This window comes from Hetaerina americana, unplaced genomic scaffold, assembly GCF_022747635.1.
Source record: "Hetaerina americana unplaced genomic scaffold, ioHetAmer1.1.p SCAF_10, whole genome shotgun sequence".
Classification (NCBI taxonomy): Eukaryota; Metazoa; Arthropoda; class Insecta; order Odonata; family Calopterygidae; genus Hetaerina; species Hetaerina americana.
Window position 1 is genome coordinate 9721401 of NW_027286070.1, and position 15527 is coordinate 9736927.

The 15527-nt window shown below is 36.7% G+C and overlaps 2 protein-coding genes across 2 annotated transcripts; one reads left to right on the forward strand and one right to left on the reverse strand.

Moving 5' to 3' along the window:
• Positions 1-521: 521 nt before the first annotated feature.
• Positions 522-5429, reverse strand: eIF3k (eukaryotic translation initiation factor 3 subunit k). The gene is made up of 5 exons (XM_071598378.1): positions 5330-5429; positions 5146-5220; positions 2783-3002; positions 2480-2699; positions 522-778 (listed from the first exon to the last, which is right to left on the reverse strand). Exons 2-5 carry the CDS (start codon positions 5208-5210, stop codon positions 621-623), a joined length of 663 nt encoding a protein of 220 aa, XP_071454479.1. The 5' UTR covers positions 5211-5220; positions 5330-5429; the 3' UTR covers positions 522-620.
• Positions 5430-5450: 21 nt separating this feature from the next.
• On the forward strand, positions 5451-14688 carry Syx5 (syntaxin 5). The gene is made up of 7 exons (XM_071598379.1): positions 5451-5596; positions 6100-6483; positions 6665-6720; positions 6840-7093; positions 9662-9874; positions 13213-13334; positions 13934-14688. Exons 2-7 carry the CDS (start codon positions 6125-6127, stop codon positions 14091-14093), a joined length of 1164 nt encoding a protein of 387 aa, XP_071454480.1. The 5' UTR covers positions 5451-5596; positions 6100-6124; the 3' UTR covers positions 14094-14688.
• Positions 14689-15527: the final 839 nt, after the last annotated feature.

Below are 15527 nucleotides of genomic sequence, written 5' to 3' on the forward strand. Positions count from 1 at the left end.
CTGGTTTTTATCCTTCTATCTATCTGGCATGGATTGCCCTACCAGGACCAAATAGCATGGCTTCAGCCAGCACAGCTCTAGGGACCTTTAGTACCCACAAGCCCTTCCATCACGTCAAGGTTGTAGTCCATGGGGAGGGGCTTAAAATATATATCTATTAAAAATAATAATGAATATACAAAGCATAATACCTGGGTTATACAGTTGACCCTTGGACACTATTATATTACACTCACCACATACCATTGATTATACAAAGATGAATTCTTGGTGTGCCACACAAGGAGAATTGATGACAGAATATTCAGAACTCACAGCAACTTGAGATGTCACTGCCAGAGCCAGTAATGAACCATGATGAAAGAAGGGACAGCTTTACACATAGAATATTTTTATCACAACCTCGGTTTCATTACAGCATAACAAAACCTAGGTTATAATAAAAATACTATAAGTGAAAAAGCAAAGTGTCTTCTTTCATCATGAAGGATTTCCACCATGTTATGCCTGAAACTGTCATTTTTTCAGTAATGAACTAATTTGATGGTTCATTAATTTTAATTGGCATTATTGAAACAGAACATACACATTGACGAAAGAGGAATGAATCATAAATGAGTTCACAGAGAAGCAGCCATTATTGGACTAACACTGTCGAAATCAATTTTTTCAGTAATGTTTTTCGTTTTTATGTTATCTTCCTGGTTTGCAATGAATATCATATTATTTCCAATATCTTTCCAACCATACTTTTTCATCCACATCCTCAGTGTTTGATCTGAAATGGAATAAATGTACAATTTAAATTACAAACTTAAACACATTGAGCAATTGGCTCCACAAAATGAAACTATCTCAAGCATTATTTTTCAATACAACGGCTGATGATTTAAAAACTCAAATCATTAATTGTGACTCCATATAATTTTATATTATCCACGAATAATATAAGTTTAGTTGTCACAGTATTAAGAAATTTAGAGCTAATTTTGCACATTATTTAATTCATAATAAGACAATTTTTTAATGTGTTTAGCACTTAAGTAAACTTGAAGTTAGCCTCCCTGGAATGCCAACTCCTCACACCTATTTCCATCAGATTTATTACTTTGATTTTGTACGCAGTGCATTGAAAATTCACCACAGCAAAACTATTACACCTGTGTATATTATCTAAACATGAAATAGCGGGTCTCAACTTGGCAATAGGTAAACAAATTACAACCAATTTGCTCTACAATGCTTTCAACCAACATGATAATGGCTGTACAACTGCACCTATCCTTGAAAATGTTTCATCTTACAGAATATGTGAGCACAGTCATTTTTTCAGAATATATGCTGGGAAAATTTTGTATTTATGTAGAGCATTATTTCCTTTACTTTAGGGCATAGTGTAATATATACAACGGTTATGATTAAATACAGTCATCCTAAGCATTTTTCCTCAGCATCATAATGATATCACCACTATATAACAAAATCACACAAGATGCAACAGTGTACGAGGCACTTGCTATCTTTCAAGCCATGTTTACTACGCTGACAAAAGGTTCTTAAACAAATCATGAGATTGCTTACACCAGGGAGCCATCCACATGTGCTCATAGTAATAGTTATATGGGGGAGGTTAACAACTGCTTAGTTAATTTGCACATTTAGGAATAGGGGGCAATTTGGTACATACATGATTTCCAGGAATTGTGGTAAGGGTGGAAGGAAACTTGACATCCACATCATTCGACTCAAAAAGAGCATGGGCATGGGGCCTAACCTTCCTTATCTGGGGGGTATCTAACAACAAACCTCTTTTCCAAAGTATTTTGGGGTCCTTTTGCTTACTATTATTTTTGATGGTCACACATTGTGGTTTTTTTTATCATATTATGGGTGCGAACCATGTCACCGGGAACTTTATGACATAAAGAATTTCCTCACTTTTTTGGGTGCTTTGAGTATGACCTCGTCTTGTGGATGGGAATTTTAATTGTAGTGGATGGGAATTTTAGTGGATGGGAATTTTAATTGTTTTACTTAAACAGAGTTGAATTCTTTTATGGCATTGACCGCTATGGACAATATGTTTGGCACAAATTTCATAATATTTTTCTTCCAGAGCACTTAAAACTAAATGTCTCTTGGATTACTATTAGCATTGCCAAAGAAACTGTGGGAGATGCCGCAACAGTAACTTTTAACGGAGTCATCCGCTATGTGCATTTCAATGTAAAAATTTCAGAGTGTAAAAATCATTTGCATTGAGAGTTTAAGAGGACGCCTCGATAGCTTAACTGGCTAAAGCACTCAACCGGATATTGAGGGATCTGGGTTCAAATCCCAATCAATGCGAATGCTTTTTACAGTTTGAAATTGATGCAATGATATTAGCATTGAATGAATATTTTGCTTGCAGCAGAGGTAGTGAAAACTATTGTTCCTCCAAAGGCACGCCACTATGATGAAAAGGGTCATCACTCACCATCAACCCCACCAAGTAGTGCAGCCAAAGTTGCAGCATCCAGCGTTTGATAGGTGATGCCAACAACATGACAGACAAATTTACGAATGGAGTCATGGAACCCAAGAACTGGAGAAATGACTTCTGGAGATGATCTCACTGCTGCCCAGAATTGCTGGAAATTGCACCTCTCAAGGATGTCTGCTAAGTAATTGATGTGAGCAACATCTGGCTCCTGCAACTGTTAAGGGAAATGGGTGAACTCGGGGCAAAGTGAAATGCCAAGCGGAAAACGCTAATGCAAATTCAAGTGAAAAAACTCACATTTTTCTCATTGAGAAGGCACTTGCATAAGACAAAGTCAGTATGTGGAAAATTTGTCAGGGCTTTGATAAGAATCTGACTAGTAATTTCTGAACTATATTTCATTGGATCCAATTGGTACAATTTTAAGACAGCTAGGTTGGCTTCCAGGTCATATGCATTTTCCCGTACTTGTATTTCAACATACTCCTCCAGAGTAGGCAGGTTTTCAGGGTTGAACCTAGGAATGAAATTATACATCAATGAGCAACATCATTAACCAGGATTAATATTTCACTAAGGCATTAGGGTTAAACTATTACTTATGACTTTCATAGACAAATTTATAATCCCCTCGCATTTTACAAAACCTACAAATGGATCCCCCCTTAATTTCTCTATGGTTTCACTAATGAGGTCATGAAGCATGGTAGTCCAGTGAATAGAGCATGGACTAATGACCTGAGGGCCCAGGTTTGATTCCTGGTAACGCCTATATGCACCCTCACCTTCGTCCAAACTGTGTGATTCTTTGGGTACCAGACTTTCTAGGAAACAATAGGGGCACAGAGAAAGGAACTGCCACCTCACATGTGTATGTATTTCAATTAGGATTGGGCTTAATGCAAGGTGTAGCACTGACCTCACCTAACAAATCAATTTTAAGGTTGACAACAGTGATATCTTCACAATATTGTTGGCAAAATACATCCATTAGTATAGTTTATACCTTCGTTTCCAGATTGATAATATACACTCCCAAAATTATTTCAAACAGTAAAATGGTGCATTTGGGAAAAATTTGTCGAATATGACATGACTTGTATTTCAGTTTAATGAAAATTACAAATTTATTCTCCCTGTGTGATTTTTTATTAGAAGAAATAAAAATGTAAAAAAATTCAAAATTGAAAAAGGGAAAAATGTTAAATCAAGCTTAAGGTATTAAGCAGGCCAAAATTAAGGTAGAGCTCAATAAGAATAAATAAAGGATCTAAAAAGAAGTAAACATAAAATTCCACAATCACAACCTATAGTAACTAACAAAATCATGAAAAAATTCAATGAACACAAACAAGTTGTAAGTAAATGCTATTCAGCAGGATACATATGAAATTTTTATGAAATATTAAATGGAAGGATGGATAGAGTAATTTAACTTATCTTTATGATGGCAAAACAATGCACACCTACAAACTGAAAGTTGATATTGTTAATGACCATGAGGGGACACAACAATTTTGGCAATGAATTACACACCGTTGTGAATGATAAACATACAAATAAAAAACTTCAGGAAATACAATGCTGAAAAAACTAAAAACCGGTCATATAGTATTATAGTATAGTATATGTATTGATAATTTATAGGAGTTGATTTCCCCACACCAAAAAACAATAAGTTGTAAACTTCCAAAGAATGCGTTTCAGAGTAATATTTATAATTAAAGGTTGTTGTACGCAGGGGGGCGCCTGATTAACCACATCGGATATGAGCGGCATGAGGTCTGAGAGGAATTGAATTAGAGAATTGGGGTCATCGCACCTGACGGGCACCTGTCTCGGATAGATGGAGAATTGGGGATCGATTGTTTTGCGTGCAGCGAATAAAAACTATCGATCATCAGATAGTTTGATTTTAACATGGACTGCTGCGAGGTTAAATTTGTAATGGAGGGAAGGTCATTTGGAGAAAGAGGAAGGTGATATAAGTACTGGAAATAGCAAAGGGAACTGACAATACTGCATAGACGGAAGAGGCAAAAAAGTAGTCTATACTACGTTGACAAACTGGAAAATATCTACACATCTAACCAAAAGCAAGGCTTTCAACGTGTAGTAAGAGATAACAAATTTTTCGAGATGACCGGGGTAAATATTGACACAAGAAGGACTGAACTCTTCCCATGGCACAACCTAAGAATCGAATGTATAGAACATGGTTAAATGTAAAAAAAAATCTACACATCAGAATGTAATTTTTAGATTTCTAAAGGAAATCTGGGGGTTGAAAATCCGAGTGTTAAGAAAATGTCATCAGTATTAAGAACGTAGAGTTCAAAATTTGTGTCTGTGCGGTAAATAATTAAATCATAAGGAACGTAACTTGAAATGGGATGACCCTTATACCTCCACTCAAAGCACACTGTATGCTAAGATAGGTAGATAGGCCTGTTTAAAACATTGAGATGCCACATTTTAAATTCAACACAAGAATCAAACAATGACAGAATCAAGCAATTCATAACATGTTTCCTATTTTTTTATATTCCAGCCTATATTATATCTATAACATATACATTCCTGCAGTCGTAAACTATTCAGTGTCCAGAATACATCAATATCAATGCAACAGGTACTAAATTAATTGTAATGATATTTACCTTTCTATCCCTTTCAACATTGCCGCAACTGTTTGTTGCATACTTTCGGCCGTTTTCAACGCCATTCTGAAATCACTGTAAATAAACACGACTAAATTAACGTACCATGTGAACACAACCTTGGAAATATTATATTTCCAGGAAACTTGGGTGAACCAAGAAAAGAATTTAAAAAATCTCTTACCAATAATACACAACACAACGTGACTACCAAAATTCGACTTTCTACCAAACCATGGGTGACGACAGACGTTTATGGAATCATGGGACATCTCCCGTTGGAAATCGTACTTCAGCTGTTGTAACATGCTGACGTAAGTTACGAAAATCGTCTTGCACTGATGTTTTCCATATTGTTTTCCTACAGTAAATACGAAATTGACGATGGATGCATAACGCAGTTGTTGCCGCGGTGAATGCCCCATCTTCTTGGCCTTCAAATGCGTTATTTGTAAGTAAAAAATGTTCGCAGCCCAATTTCTTAATCTTGTTTTCATGAATGTCTCTCCAATTCGTCAGCTTTAGTAAGGTTTTAATGCCATTATTTCAGTTTCATGGTGGTCAATTTTAAGCGTAAATGTCATTGAGGATGTAATGGATTTACTCACCTTTTTTAAATTCATACCAAACATTGTAATGTTCTCATGAGTTTCCTACGATGTGCGAAAAATGTAATCCTGTGACATTGGTATCAAAGGAATGCATCGCCAATGCAAGTCAGAGTTTAATGTATTAGGTCATTCGTGTCTTTTATTCTGTGAACCTTCCTCTTAGTAAAATTACCTTGGTAGAATTCCATTTCAATATTGTTTTAAAATCCATCTCCCCACAACTTTGTTGCACAATACCATTGAAATTCCATTACTCCTTTAAGCTTAACCATGGATTTATTTCTCCACACGCAGGTGCCCTAAGCTCGATACGCACTTAGCAAGATTTATTTCTTTCAAACAGATAACGAAGACATTTGACTGGACAAATGACAGCAAGGAGACGACGAGGAGGGTCAGAGTCGGAGCAGGCACCTCTTATTGTTGTACCACAAGAGTCACCTGCTGCTCGTGATCCTTGGCAAAATCACAGACCTCTCAGTGATTCTGGAAATAATAATGGTGGAGCGATCCCACGTTATTACAGAGAAGAAACTGTAGAGTCAGCTATTCAAGAAACAGAAAGTGCACTTTTTAACGTCAGGATGACATCCCGCGATAGAACTATGGAATTTGTAAACACAGTGCGATCCTTGCAAAGTCGTGAGGTCGCGCGAATTGTGTCCGTCAGGGATTCCAGAAAGTCCAAAAACTTACAAGATTATGCTGAGTTTATGATGATTGCTCGGTAAATATATTGACATTCCCTTCATTTTTATACTGCTGAAAATCCATTGTAAGCTTGGGTTTAACTCTGAAAATACTAGCAGTATGCAGGCAAAGTTACTGGATGTTAAATGATCCTTACTAATTCCATTTAATAAATTCTCTTGCCTATAATAAAAGGGAATGCCTTGATATTTTTTCAGGACTATAGGAAAGAATATTAGCAGTGCATATGCCAAATTGGAAAAGTTGGCTGGACGTAAGAAAATTTACTATTCAAATAATCAAATTTGAAAAAAATTCAATTACTAATTTAGCCTCTTTAATTATTATTCTATATTGTACACCATAATATTATTTTTTTCTTTTGCATTCCAGTGGCTAAGAACACATCCATCTATAGTGACCAACCTACTGAAATCCAAGAATTGACGTATATAATCAAAGAGGATTTAAGCAGTCTTAATCAACAGATTGCCAGGTTACAAGAAGTTAGTCGTGGTCAGCGATCAGCAAGCCAACAGAATGGTCGGCATTTGGTGTCTCATTCATCTAGTGTTGTCCTTGCGCTCCAATCTAAGTTGGCTTCAATGTCAACAGCATTCAAGCAAGTCCTAGAAGTACGGACAGAGGTGAGTTAAGGCATCTCCATAAACTTTTGTTTTGTGTCTGAAGAGATTTTTCTTGCCAATTCTTATTGTTTGAAACTAACAATGAAGCCCCACCAAAATTCATTGTTTTACCTACAGGTGAAATGGGTATGAACATCCCCAAATCGCTTCCCGTAATTTGATTCGAAAGAAACTAATTTCTTTTTATTGTCCAATCTATATCAAAGAGTAAAATTTTCATAAAATTTAGTACTCTTTATTAGGAGCCAAATTTGCAAATTAATTTTGTTGTTTTTATTATTATTACTAGTGATCTACCAGTTGAGGTAGGTTTTTGGATGGGCACAAGCTGTCAAATGGTTCAGCAATTATTCCCTTGTCTATATTTACAAAGTATAACCTGACATGCGTCATTACGACAAGACCCTCTTACATTATGTTGTTGTTTATGGTGAATAAATCGATCTATCCAATTCCAACTACTTCATTCATCCGTTCATTTCGTCCAACATCCCTGTCCTATTTGTGTCCCATTCTTGCTTGCCTGACATCCTAGCTATCAGTCATTTGCATCCAATTGCTCTGAATCTATCCTTCCTGCATCTTTTTGATTTTTCTCAGTTATCCCCTCCCACTATGCCAAACATTTCCTCATTTGTTTTCTTTCCTTTACTTTACCTTCCCCACACCCACGTTTCAAAAGCCTCCAATTTATGCCTATCATCCTGCTTCAATGACTGTGTATCCACGCCCTACAAAAAGCACACACTATATCAATGTTTTAGTGACCCTTTTCTTAACATCTTTAATCAACATCCCTGTCATTTATTCCCTCCTCCTTGGGAAAGGTTTTTAGCGTGGTGGAATTCATTTTATGTCCTCACTACTTTGATCATTTTGGTCAAGAACACTGCCTAGGTATATAAACTTCCAGCAGTTCCCATTTCTAAACTCTCATTTTGATATTTAAATTAGCCCCAATATTTTAATGTTTAACTTATTCTTTCTCTTTCTGAAAAACTGCATAGTCTTCATTTTGAGTGTATTTATTCTCATCCCATACTTATTGCACTGACTTTCCAGTGCTGCCAACTGACTTACCCTTAGCTGGCAGACAAACTAAAGCTTGGTCCTCTGGTAATCTACATGATTTCATAAGCTCGCCACTGATTTTCATTCCTATCTCCAATTCTTCCCTTGCCTCTTGAACTATTTCCTCCACATATAAGTTGAAAAGCACAGGTGATAATAGATATCAGTCTTACTCTTTTTTCCAACACCTCCCAGCCAGATCCTCCATCCACCACTCGCATCTGAGAGGTGTACATTTTGTGCATAAGTCTCAAAGTTCTCTAATCTATTCCTATTTTCTGCAATACATTATTTTTTCTAATTCACTCTATGAAATGCCTTTACAAAATCTTCAACACAGACGTACATTCTGATTGTGTTTTACATTTCTCTCTATCAGTGATGTTATTATTGAAATGGTATTATGCATGCATCTGACCTTCCTGAAGACAGATTGGTAATCCCTAAGTAATCATTTGCACTGCTCTCCATTCTTTAGTTGATGTGGCCTTTACCTTTGTTGGAATAGGAACTGGCACTAATCTCAATAGCTCTTCCTCCTACATTTTCATATACCTTAAAGTGATTCCGTGGGAATGTTGTTCACCCCCACGGTCTTATTTGATTTCAATTCATTCAATGCCCATTCTATCTCGCTATCAAGTGGCCTGGCCCTAAGCTATCCTCATCTACATCAAATTGTCTTTTTATGCCTTAGCTTGCTGGCTTAAGTTCTTTACCAAGCAGTTCTTCTATATATTCCTTCCATCTCTCTTGGATCTTTTATAGTTCAGTTAGAAGCATTTTCCTGACTTATCTTCCATTGTGATCACAGCTTTTCCCTTCTCACTTCCTGACAGTGCTTTAACCTTTCTGTATAATGCACGAATTTCACCCTCCTTCAATAAACTTTCCTTATCCTCATACTGAATCTTTCACCATGCTTCTTTTGCTGTATGTGTTGCCTCCCTCAGTTTATTATTCAACTCTTTATACTTTCTTATACCTAATTCTGTATTTTTATTTGTCCATTTCCTTCTCTTGTATATCTTTCTAATCATCTCATCCGTAATCAATGGTTTCCTCATCCTTTTCATATTTATAGTTTCTATCATTTCATTTGAGGTCCTCAATATTCCTTCTTTGAGATGTTCCCATTTTTCCTTTATAGTATTCATCTTCCTAGCGTCACTCATAATTTTTTCTAAACCCTGCTGACAGTCCTTTCTTGCTGTGCCTGTTGTTGCTACCAAATTCCATTTCCTAAGCCATCTTTCCTGTTTTTATTTAATCAGATGCTACACTTCATCATTAGTAAATAATGGTCTGAGTTCACATCTGCTCCCAGGAAACTGTAAATTAATCATGCTATTCTTAAATCCTTGCCTAACCATAATATAATCTTATCTCGAATCTCTCTGAATAGCCAGGCATTTTCCATGTGTACCTTTGCCTTTTGTGGTGGCCAGACCATGTATTTGTTATGATTAACCCCTGTCTCTTCTTATTCTTGCTTAGAACCTGAGGCATCAGAAGAGTCGACAAGACTTCTTCTCCAAGGGTCCAGTGTCAACATCCCTGCCCCCAATGGCCGTGTCTGGGTATCACCAAGGCTCAGTCCTACTCAAGGATGACAACCAAGTGGCAATAAATATGGAGGGTAGCAGAGGGCACCCTGTTGCCATTCCTGGACACTCACTGCAGACCCAAGCTCAAGCTTATGACCAAACAGTGAGTCTCTTACCCTAATTGGATTTGTTTAAGTGGCTTTGACTGCGGCTCAGGGTTGCGTGCGCACCTTGCTCACTTGGAAGGGGGGCAAATGGTTATGTACCAAATCCCCTAGGGGGTGTGTGGATGTATCTTATTGTGGTGTTTTAGCAGAGGACTAATAACTACCTGAAGGTGGGAGTTAGCTCCATCACTCATATGAGAAAACAAACAGGCAGCACCTCTGGCACCCACTAGAAAGAAGATATCCCTTACCAGACTATGTGAGCTTGGGAGATTCCTCTCCCTGGTGGCAAACTCCCTCCTCCTCCTAGACTCACTTAACCTAAAGGAAGGAGGATACCAAATGTTTTTTTAAATTCTTTCGATTACATGATTTTAATATCCTTTCATTGAATACTCTTGCTTGTAAGTACCTTCTTTCATGTGATTAACTTTGTTTGAATGCATTATCAAACTGAGACGAGGGGGACCCAAAAATAACTGGAATGTTGTTATAGATTCTTTAGTTCTCAATATATTTACATTAAATTTTTTTCACCTTACAAGTATTCCCCATTGACCACAATGCACTTCTCCAAACAATGCTTCCATTATTCGAAACATTTCTGAAATTCATTTATCAGGATGTCCTTAAGGCCTTCTAGCGATTTTCGTTTTACCTCCTCCACAGTGTCAAAACACTTTCCTTTCATTTCCCTGTTGAGTCTGGGGAACAAAAAGAAGTCACAGGGAGCTAAATCCGGTGAGTAGGGGGGGTGGGCAATCGATGTCATGCCGTTTTTTTGTCAAAAACTGCATCACGGGGAGGACGGTATGAGGCAGTGCGTTGTCATGATGGAAGAACAAATCGCATGTGTGTCAAAGATCTGCTCTAGAATCCTCTGAATTGAACTCCATGACACTCCAGACATCTCACAGAGTTGATCAGTGGTAATGCGACAGTCTTCACAAATGAGGGCATTGATTTTGTTGATGTTTTCATCAGTTCTTGATGTTGAGGGTAGCCTGAACGGGGCTGGTCTTCAACTGACATTTCACCATTTTTAAAACCTGTAAACCACTTGTAGACTCTGGGTTTGCTTAGGGCAGCTTCCCTATAAGCAGTCTGCTGCATTACAATAGTTTACACGGCCGATTTCCCCAACAGGAAACAAAATTTCAGTGCAGCGTGTTGCTCTTGATAATCCGCCTCCACGTTTTTTGCCTAAGTGAAAAAAGTTGTTTCCCTGAAACAGCTCTCATGGACGGACCGATCCAGTCACAGCAACGGCGCTGCGCATACTGATGCAAGTGGTGTGAGCCTAACGTACGACTGGCCGAACAAAGGCTTCCCTCACTCTTGCTCCCCACTGCAGCCCAATTTCCGTTACTTTTGGGTCCCCCTTCGTATATGTGTAATGATTATGATTTTGCATGCGTGGCTGGCGACCTAACACTCCACACTACATGCCCTTGCAGCGGCTTGCTGAGTATCATGTAGATGTAAATGAAAGTCCTTACTTAGGATGTTGCATTGTATTATATTCCCTCAGTGAACACTTTAAATCAGTGTTACATCACTGCCAAGTAAGTAATGCTTCAGTCTATCGATGGCACATACTAGTACCTTTGGCAAATTTGCATTAGGCTATAGGAACTGCACCCAATACAACAGTAAAAAAGTAATAAATATAAAAGTTCTGTAAACCAGTGATGCCAGAACTTGATTTAATGGTTATTCGTTTGGACCTAAGGAAGACTATGGTTGAAGCTTGGAGGCCATAGGCTACTCAGGTTCCAAGGCATCTGGGAGGTTATAAATTATTTCTCAAATAGGATCATTAGGATTTTCATGTGGAAATAAAGGGAAATTTCTCAATCATTGGCCTCTTCAGGAGTGGCACAAAGGCTGTAAAAAGGAAAATGACAGTGCTGTGCCACTAATGCTTTCTCTTTATCATCCCATGGAGAAAGAATAAAAATTTCATCCAATACAAGGTGTAATAGATGCAAGCAAAACATAAAAGAGTATAGCTACAGAGTAACATTGTTGATTACTGCCACCACAGGCATCTTGATCAGTGTCATCACCTCCATGTCATGCTATGATTCTTCCTGAATAAGAGAGAACTTACAGACGTCAGAACTTACAGAGATGTCACACTGTACACTCTTATGTCATTAGCTTCCCACTCAACCTGACATGGGTCATTGCTGCAGAGTAAAACCCAATTAAATATCTAAAGGAACAAGATTTACATATGAAATAGTAAAGTCGATTATTTTATATGGGTCCAAACACAATGTTTTTATGACAAAATAAACCTGAATGCATTCTAAGTCACTTCAAAATTTGACAAAATAATCGCGGGGCCAGTCTATACCCAAATCAAAGATTTGATTACCAATTTAGTGAATTTTTAAATCCACAGTTTTTATGTTGACTGGCCACCCTATGTTACCTTTGGTAGAATATTTTCTGAACTATGCATTGCAACTGTAATAGTTATAAATACCAAAGAATGAGCTGGATATTTTATATAAGATATTAGCCCCTGTATCTGTTTGCAAAAAACCCATGGTAAAACTGTATTTAGAGATAATATCAAAGGGCATATCAATAACAATTGCATCTAAGCCTAAGGAGAAGTAGCAGAACACAGATACTTCTCTGGTTAGTTTACATCTGGGAACAGAATTTTGCCCTATTTACTTGGGTGGATGTCCATAAGAAAGCAAAACCTTAATGCTCTTGTCACGTAGTTACTGAATCTCCGTGCTTTCAGCAATTTTAGATGCTTTTACTCCAGCAGCTTGAGAAGAATTAACAACAGTGATACAGCATGCTCGCTATGCAAGAGATCATTTCTCCATTTTTACTACAGACACCAGCTCATGAATGAAACTACATATTTGAATAGATTGTGAATATGTTTAACATCACATGAGTATTTAAGTTAGCCAATTGGTTCTGCTTTATGCATTAGTAATTTCAAGTCTAGCAGCAGTCATTGTGCCTAGGCTAAAGCACCGAGCATGACATCAAATCAAGCAAAAATCAGTCTTGAACATAAAGATTGGTTTTGCATGGTAAGGGTGTAGCTCACATTGTACTTTGCCATGCAGTATAGAAGTTTACGTATTCAGTGAAGAGGGGATCAAGTTCCTTTCCATGTGCCACCCATGTTTACCCAGGAAGATGTGGTACCAAGGCAACCATACCACTTGAATTTAAGCTGGGGGATGTCATCAAAATTGTGACTAAGAATTGATCCAAGGAGCCAAATTTCATCTTCATTGGTGGCACTCCTTTAAAAGGATTAATTTCTCTACTGAAAGGTATGACCCCTTTGCAGGATGACTACATTCAGAGTAGAGCAGAGACCATGCAGAACATAGAGTCGACAATTGTGGAGTTGGGTGGGATATTCCAGCAGCTGGCTAGCATGGTGAAGGAGCAGGAAGAGCTGGTGGAGAGGTATGTAAGGGGCAAGTAGTCCCTGTGAGAGAGGCACCATTCCCGTAATTTCTGTACATTGAGAGAAATTTTAACTTGCTGGAACTGGAAGCAAATTGTCTTGTCAGGCATTACACAAGTAAATGGCCACGATAGTTGTTTTTGCTCTTATTTGATTTCATTAAAATATTTCTGGCAAAAAATCTCAAGTCCAAATGATATTATTTAATGAACATATAAAATGACAATAAAAATTAAAAATGGGGCAATGGAAACCTATACCTTAATGTTGTTCAGAAATATTTGTACCCTTATTCATGTTATTGAATGGTGAAATATATTTTTCGTGAAGTCGTATGAAGATGCATCCATCTTCAATTTTGAAGTTTATTTAGAGTCATATCTTATGGAAAACATAATTTGAATGTTTTAAAAATCACCATATTATTCTTTGTTATTCCTCAAATGCTGAGGGAAATTGGAGACCAAATCCATGTACAACTATTTATGTGTTTAACCAGATAAAAGTAGTTTGTTTACTTTATGGTCAGTTAACTTCTTTAAGAATGTACATTTTTCAACGAACCCTTGCTAATGTAGTGGCTTAATTGTCTTCATAGGATTGACACTAATGTGCAAGATGCTTCATTGAACGTGGAGGCTGTTCATGGAGAAATTCTGAAGTACTTCCAATCTGTGACTTCGAATAGGTGGCTAATGATAAAAATTTTTGCAATCTTAATTTTTTTCTTCATATTCTTTATTATATTCCTAGCTTAAATTAATTACATTCAAAAATGCAGAGGTATGTTTACCCATGTGAGAAAAATGATGGTGCAAGTTGTTAGGTAATAAATTTCAATTAGAACAATTTTTAAAAAAAACCATTTGACACAAAGAGATAGTGTTTGTAATGTTACCGTTTGGAAAAGAATGCCATGTCTGCCAATGGAATGACCTTCCTGGAATATATTCCTGTGAAATTTGGCTGGTGTATTGTTGAAAGTTATTAAGGATAAATATTTATGAAAACATTGTTGCTTGATTCAGGTGATCATTTGTAAATGATTTACTTGCTATTGTCTGCAGTTTTATTTCTCAAACTATCCCCTTCTATTAGAGCCATATTTTGTCTTTAACATGGTTGAACAATGGACTATTGGTTTTAGTGGTGTATTTTGTTGAAATGTCTTTCTTCTGCAAATGATTTTGTTGTCACTCCACTATTGTTGGATATTCAGATGTTCTTACCATTCCATAAAATGTTCAATACTATTATGTGCAGAACAATGATGTTGAGATAATCTTTGTCAACTTGTAAAAATATTTGTATAAAGTAATATTTCAACTTAATTATCATAAAATATGAAATAACCAAAAATGCTCTTTTTCTATGGCAGCCGAATGAACTCAAACTCAAGCAGGCCATTCATCAACCCGAACATTTGATTGTTAGCTGGGCACTCATCATTTGTATAAATGTTTTATTTCTCTAGGTTAATTGTTTGCCCTTAGAAACAAAACTGACTAACATCAGAAAATTGAATTTTCCCTTGCATATTTTATTCAACTTTGGATTTCAAGAGTACCTAAGTGGACCCAGACACTTAAGCTGTGTTTGTCATAGCCTATTTTCAATGGAACCTTGAACAAGGAGAAAAACTTGTTCTGGAATCTTCCTCCTGAAGCAAAGTAATTTTTCCTGAATAAATTAATGTAAAATATGACAATGCATTCTAAGCTCCAAAATTGCTTTCGAGCATTATTCAAAGAAAATTATAAGTACATTATTTAGGATCATCTTCATCTGTTAAATCACGGTATAAACCAACCTGTAATTTGAATTAGATTTGTGTAAACAAAAAGTAATCTAAATAATAGGTTTATAGTTTATGATACATTCCTAATTCTTTTTTTATGAAAACTGTTAAGAGATATTTGTTTTTGCTGACACTTCAAAAGTTTGTGGAAATGCAGCGCAGCAATATCACTAAATAAATTTGTAGCACGTATAACTACCGTCTTACTATGGTGATGCTTCTCAATGTACAATGCAACTGTTTCTCATGCTTTCACATCTTCACATTGCATTTTGACTCTTCTGGACTTAACTTTTCTTGATTGCTCAGGAAATTTCTGAATGGTAAACAAGGAGGGGTTTAAATGACATATCAACGCTTACATTGGCATAAAATAGCGGCATTAAATAGTTTT

Coding starts and splice junctions, on each gene's coding strand:
- eIF3k (XM_071598378.1), bottom strand. CDS start 5,210: ATGGCGTTGAAAACGGCCGAAAGTATGCAACAAACAGTTGCGGCAATG. Junction 3,003..5,145: donor ATGTTGAAAGGGATAGAAAG/GTAAATATCATT, acceptor TTTCATTCCTAG/GTTCAACCCTGAAAACCTGC. Junction 2,700..2,782: donor GCCTTCTCAATGAGAAAAAT/GTGAGTTTTTTC, acceptor TTCCCTTAACAG/TTGCAGGAGCCAGATGTTGC.
- Syx5 (XM_071598379.1), top strand. CDS start 6,125: ATGACAGCAAGGAGACGACGAGGAGGGTCAGAGTCGGAGCAGGCACCT. Junction 6,484..6,664: donor GAGTTTATGATGATTGCTCG/GTAAATATATTG, acceptor ATATTTTTTCAG/GACTATAGGAAAGAATATTA. Junction 7,094..9,661: donor TCCTAGAAGTACGGACAGAG/GTGAGTTAAGGC, acceptor ATTCTTGCTTAG/AACCTGAGGCATCAGAAGAG.